The 6,835-nt window shown below is 44.2% G+C and overlaps 1 protein-coding gene across 8 annotated transcripts in view; it reads right to left on the bottom strand.

Moving 5' to 3' along the window:
- Positions 1-3,747: 3,747 nt before the first annotated feature.
- The window catches only part of PTPRS (protein tyrosine phosphatase receptor type S), a 521,512-nt gene continuing 518,424 nt past the window's right edge, over positions 3,748-6,835 (bottom strand). For all 8 annotated transcript variants that reach the window (XM_086947045.1, XM_086947049.1, XM_086947044.1 and 5 more), the window contains one exon: positions 3,748-6,109. In XM_086947045.1, coding sequence (XP_086803171.1) covers positions 6,041-6,109 — 69 coding nt within the window. In that variant the 3' untranslated portion in view covers positions 3,748-6,040. The remainder of the gene's footprint in view (positions 6,110-6,835) is intronic.

Below are 6,835 nucleotides of genomic sequence, written 5' to 3'. Positions count from 1 at the left end.
CAATGCATCCAAAACGGAGATGATGCTGTGGAATGAGGCGTAGCCAGTGGCAGGGGCTCAGTTAAGCCATTCAATGTGTTATCTGGGTCTCACTATCGTAAAGGGCATTGATAACATCGTACCGCTGAACTTTGACATTGTTGCGAGGGATTGTAGAAAGGTCTTCGCTCCCCCTTTCCATCTTGGGTAGAGCTAACCTGGTTAAAATGTCTATTTTACCCCAAATCACCTTTTTGTTTAATACTGTCCCGTTACATTTTGAACCCTCTATTTTAACAAAACTACAAGGCCATATTAGTTATTTTATTTGGAATGACCACATACCACGGATAGCATGGAAAAAGATCAGGCGCCGTAGAGAAAAAGGGGGATTGGCAGCAGCTGATTTACAACTTTACACCTGGGCTTTTCAATTTTCCCATGCCAGGATGCTGCTTGAAATGCCGACTAATGTAGGGGTAGGCAGTATGTTTGCCGCATTACTTAGAGGAGAGGGAGTAGGCCAGCAAAGATTTTTTTAAAAGGTTAAGTTGAAGATTTTGTTGGGTTTTACAAAGACATGGGTTAAATTAAGAGGTGCCATAAAGGGATACTTTGCAAGTAGGTCTCCACTGTGGGACTCTCCAGGTTGTCCGGCGTGGCTTCTTGACAGCTTGGCAACACCTTTGAGAGAGGCTGGTCTAGAGGTTTGGGGGGACCTTCACTTAGACAGACTACTTATCAGACAGAGTGGGGTTGGGTCTCTCTTCAGGGGCAGATTCCAAATGGGAGGGGAGAGCAGAATACTGTCCCTGATGATGGACAAACCTCCTGTAACTAAAGAGATCTCATTCTGGTACAATCTGTTACTAGAAGAGGTCGACGGAGAGTTCAATCTACCCGAAAATTTGTGGAGTTCTTCATTTATTGGAAAAGATCTTGAGAATATCTGGTACTCCTCCTTTAAGATCCTGTGGGACACAGTGAAGCCAGCGTGGTTGCGTAGGAACCATCTTTTCACGCTTCATAGAGCGTACTATTCTCCACAGAGGTTATCAAAGTTTTCTATAGACTCCACCGTGGCGTGCCCTAAGTGTGGGGTGCTGGCAGCCTCAGACTTGCATATGTTCTTCGAATGCCCATTGCTGTCACCTTATTGGGACTCTATCAGTACTCCGTTGTCAACATCTTTGGGGTATCAAATCTCAATCAACGCAATGCTTGTAATTTCTGGAACATCATTGGAAATCCATGGTCCTGTCAAAAAACTTCTGTTCTATTGTATCCTATTGGCAAGGAGAGAAATATGCAGGAAATGGAAAGAATCACTGCCTCCCACCCTGTTAGATTGGGGTATATCAGTCCTGCAAACGTCTAAAATCGATCTATCAAGATCTGGTAACCCAGAAAAACGTGGCTTTTGGCACCTTTTGAATTGGGTTTAAGGAATTTTTTTTGGTCCGTGGGTCAGCCTCTGAGGAGAAGGTTCTAGAGGGGTGCTTGCGCCTGATTGCCTGTAGTTTGGACTAACATAATGACATGGATATGCTTTAAAAGTGTTCTTTTTCTTCTAATGTATTCCTATGTGTTAATGCTAACCTTGGTACTTATAAGTATTTATGGTTTTGGAATGTATGTAATTATGTTCTTATATACATATATTATCGGTTTTATTTCTATTTTATTTACCGTGGGGCTCCCACTTAGACGACGGGGAATATTCAAGCATTTGAATCTATGAAAGACACCAATACTGGAGAACCACCGTTTACAGGTAAGTAACAATTGTTCTTATGGAGAATTTGATTATTTTACATGAAGAGAGCTGAAGGCAACCTCCTCTACAGCAGTGCAGATACAAATTTAATATCTCTTTTCTACCAAACAGCTGATACCACTACAGTCAACACTGAGCTTAGTATGAGGAGTAATAGTGACAGTTGACTATAGACAAGGATACACTTCAGGTGGGCCCCTTAACTGGTTGAGCCACCAGTTGAGCCTTTATTCTAGACTACGGGTGAGGGTACCCTCTACAGGGTGTAACACAGGCCCCCGCAGCGCGGCAGGCCCCAAGCTCTAGGGGGCCCGGGCGGCACAGCACTTCAGCCAGAGAGCTCCTGATAGAGTCCGGAGGGGCCCCTCCACATACCTTGCAGGGCCCCCCCCCCCTCAATTTTTGTTACGTCACTGACCCTCTGGGTGCACCCTTTACCCAGGTGAACCTAACCTCTAAGATGAAAATCATCAGAATGATGCAGTACATCTAGTGTAGGATTGCGAAGTCCACTTGGATAGAAACATGAGGCAGAGCCGACAAACGAACAGCAGGATGGCACAATCTTTACACGCCATGCTAGTATGTTTGTGCCTACTTAGTCTTGTAACTCTGTACAGCATTATCTTCTGTGGCTCTGGCTCGCATTATTTCCCAAAGAGGACAAAGCTCCATTCCAATCTGGTAAATTTAACACCAGTGATACCAAAGATTGTGCAAATAAAAGTCCAACATGGGACATGTTATTTATGTCTTTCTACATTAGTCCCAACAACCCTTGTGTCTCCATATTAATGGTGATATAGAGGAGTGTAAAAAACTATTCACCTCGGTTCTGCCAATCCACATGAATTGTCTGTAGTAGTTCCCTAGGGCTCTGCCCTAACTCCTACCCTTTTTAAAATGTACTTTGCCCCTCTGGCCCAACTAGCAGAAGACCTGGGAGCCAAACGGATATCCTATGCAGAGGATACACAATTGCTATTTTCTTAGGGCAGGGGAGTACAGTTGATTGACACACAGATTGAAACCTGCTTAATAGTAGTTTTTTACTGGTTAGAAAACTATCAACTCCGAAGTAATGAAGAAAAAACTGAAATTCTCTTCCTTGGTAACATTCCACCAGACTTATGGCAGAATTTCTGGCCCGACTATGCCCCCTGTGCCCTAACTTTCCCCTCCCCCCGGATCCCAGAGTTGCATAGTTAGAAATCTGGGGATACAATTTCATAACAGCCTCTCCTTTAAGCCTCAAGTTAAAGCTTAGACAGGCACCTGTTTCTGCATCATGTAGTCCCTAATAGAGGTCTTCCTTTTTTGTCCTTTCCAGCAAAAGAATTGGTAATTCAGGCTCTGATAACCTCCAGAATAGGTTAGGGCAATGCCTTATACTTTGGAGTACTGGAGCTTCTGCTGATTAGGCCCCAAGTGGTCCAAAGTAGACCTGCCCGCTTTCTGTTAAATGTGCCGGTGAGAACATGGAACTTGCCCTATTTGTGGACTTTACACTGGCTGCCCATCAGGAAAAGAGTTAGATTTAAGACTTATTCTAGTGCATGGTGCCCTGTATCAAAATGGGGCTTCTCATCTCATATCCAGATTTATATTTTATAATCCTTCCAGAAAGTTGAGATCTTCTAATAAACTTTTTGCAGAATCCCCGTAATACAGCACACAAAAGCGGGTGGAAGGTCTTACACTTACCTTGGCTCAGTTACATAGAATCAGCTACAATGAGCACTCTTACAGCCTCTCACACAAGCAGCGCTCTTACTCTACCACACAGTCAGCGCTCTTACATTATCCACTCAAACTTCAGAGCAGATGTTAGGGTCTTATAATGTGCGATACAGAAAACCAAACATTGGCATGCAATGGGCCTTCGATTCATGGACTCAAGAGGCAAAGAATGCTACATACATTTGGCCACCCCTAGACAAAAACAAAACAACTAATCTTTGATAGGAATCAAAAGAGACATTTCTAGCTCGTCCTTTCAGACAATCTTTCTTTAATACAAAGTTGATATATCTACATACACAGCGGCTCAGAGCCACTTCCTGTTTCCATGTGAAGTAACAGTTTCAAATCAACGGCACTTTCCTCTTTGTACAAACTGGCGGTTTAGTTAAGGGCCTTCTGCCGGTTTACCTTTAGCTTCTTGCTTGATTGGGGTTCTGTTTTCCCTCTCTCTCCCTGAAAGGAGTGATGTCCCACCTGGGGCTCTTGTACTTGGGCTGGTGACAATTGCTGAAAAGTCCAACCATTGGGATGTGGTGGTTATGAGCAGGTCCGTCACATAGGGGCTGTCCCTGCGAAGGAGGAGGGAACAGAAGCTTTGTAGGCTCCTGCTCTTGCTTACCTTTGCTAGTCATGGCTCATTTAGTTTCTTCTATATTGCATCTCTGGGAGCATTAGATTCCATCTTTATGTTTTGGACAACAAAGGTTACAGATAAGTTTCTTGAAGCCGGTTTTCTTTGCATTAGAGCTCAGTTTGCTTTGGCTTTTGGCAGGTGAGAATGCCCACTTCTGGTCCCTCTGCCCTTCTTTGTATTACAAATGGAGCCACCCAAGCCCCCACGAGCTGAAGATTTTTGTTTTGAACTCCATGCTAAAAGTATCAATTTCCTGAATGGCCACATCCATTTCAGGTCTGGACCAGCTACTGCCCCACTAATTCAGGGTTCATTGTCACATGACTGACTTTTGCAGGGCTGTTCGCATTTCGCCATGCCAAAGTGTTTTGTGGTGCATTTCCTGTAACCAGCAGCATACAAGATAACATTTATATACGTGGTAGGGGCTCCTGGCCCTTTTCTTTCAGTCCTAGATTGGTCCACTTACTCGCTGCACCTGCTCATCCCTGTCCCAGCAAGCACTAGTCCGAGCCTGAGCCCTGCAAGAGGAACACACCCCTGTACATGGAAAAGGCCACTTCTTTTTCATCTAGTTATTCTTTTTAAAAAAAAAACATAACCTTTTTTTCTTTGTTCTTAAACGAGCAAACCCAGCCCTCTCTATGATAGAAAAAGCAAGATGTGGACGTAGCGATCAGCACTGCGTTCGTATATATACACATATAACAGCCATACACAACATCTCTACAGTGAAAAAATAGACTGTCTTTTAACAGAATATGAACAAGTAAGCACGTTCTCTCTCTTCAATTCATCGACTGATATTCTTTTGTTTAAAAAAAGGAAAAATACACTATTTAAAAAAGAAAAGGAAGGTTAATGTCACTTGTTATGTTACAGGTACATGTATACTTCAAATAAAGCCGCTCGCGGGGACGCCTGTTCTTCCAGAGCACCATGCCGCTCCTAGCCATCCGACTTGGCAGTGAGTCCCTCTGGCTAACTAAGGCCACCGTGCACAGGGGATTAGTGGGGTTCCGGAACAGCAAGCCCACAACTTCTTGTTATGCACCAGAATTGGCTATGGCATGTGAAAGGCTGAGGGAGACGAGCTATATTGGGGGGTTGGGGAACAACAGGGCTCACAGGGGAGTCGAGGGCGGAAAACAGCCCAGCCGTGTCCGTACCCCTTCCATGATGCCAGCAATGCCACATTTCACAATCCAAAGCGGTAAGGAATGTTGCAAAGTAATCCAAGTGGATCTAGGAGGAAAAGGGAGCTGTGAAACCCGCACAGCAGCAGTTCTAGCGATGAAGGCGCTAGATGTCTGCTAGATCACACTTCCATGATGTATCAGTTCAGTGTTGGTGGGTGTCGGGCAGGACTGCATGGTTAGGGGTGGAGCGCTTTAGCGTTTTTTGGAATATGTTTAGGCGCTTTGGAGAGAGTATCGTCGGTGGCGCAGGCGGCTTCTTTCAAAGACTGGCCAACTACATGAGTAAATAATCTTAACTCGCATGATGCAATCCAAGGCAATTTTTGTTCTTCACCCCTCCATACGTCTTCTGGGGTCCCCTTCATTGGTAAAATTACAAGAGGTCTTTGCCACATTTGGGTCAGTCTTGCGATGTGCACAAAGGCTTTCTGAAGAGAACACAACTTGAGGTAACAGAAGTGTCAGACCACTTAAAAGGAGTCCTTCCATTTTGCCACAAAAACACTGCATCGTTTTTTAGTTTTACAACACAGGGTTCCTGAGGGAGCAGGCCTCGCACACCCTCAGCTTACCCCACTCCCATTGTGTTGCCCAAATGAAAAGCTACATCCTCTTGTATAGTTTTCTTAGTTAAAGGTCTCTTTGAGGGTTAGAAGAGGCCTTCCAGGACTTAAGTGGCTGATAGAGTCTGCGGACCCATGGCTTGTTTTAGGTTGCATAGTGATCAAAGCTGCCCAAATATTCTAGGGCCGCCTGGTAGCAAAACTGATATTCGTCCTGAAATCAGAAAAAAAAGGGAAATGTTAAGTTCACAAAAAGGCTCCAGAAATTCATTCCTGGCTCTTGGCTCTCACAATAATCTTCATTTCACTCTGAGAAGCCTCAGTTACCCACCGTGAGCACTAGTGATAGTAGCCAACAGCAACCTCAAAAGCTCTTAAAACCATTGATAACGTACACTGAGCACCCAAAGAAATTTGCCTATTCCACCATCAATAACTCACCGCATCCCTCATCCAGCATACACAGGATGAGCATTATTAATAACTTACGATGAGTACGAACACAGTTTGCCTGTTGCACCAACAAGAACTAATCAAGCGCACCATCAATAACTCACTTTAGGCACTTTCACTATCTTACCATGAGCACCAGAAATAATTCTCAAACTGCAGCTTTAGTAACTTACCCGTTGCTTGATCAATAACTCAATCTCTGCACTATCCGTCCTTCAGCATATATCCCATCAATAACTTACCCTGAGCACCAAACACAATTAGTCACGTATGCTATCAGTCATTAACAATCTGCATCCACAGAAATGTACCCTTAAGATTACAAATTCACCCATAATGCAATTGGTAACTCACCTTAGGGCCCAACAACAGTCATTCCAAATACTATCAGCCAACTCTGTGCCCCAGCTACACACTGGCACCTTTTGCCTTGTTTCAACTTCTCACCAGTAATCTTGTGTAGTAGCCACAGAACACAAATCCAGTG

Source organism: Lissotriton vulgaris, chromosome 12 (genome assembly GCF_964263255.1).
Source record: "Lissotriton vulgaris chromosome 12, aLisVul1.2, whole genome shotgun sequence".
Lineage (NCBI taxonomy): Eukaryota > Metazoa > Chordata > Amphibia > Caudata > Salamandridae > Lissotriton > Lissotriton vulgaris.
The sequence above is the reverse complement of the archived record's forward strand: the minus strand, read 5'-3'. Positions and strand labels throughout refer to the sequence as shown.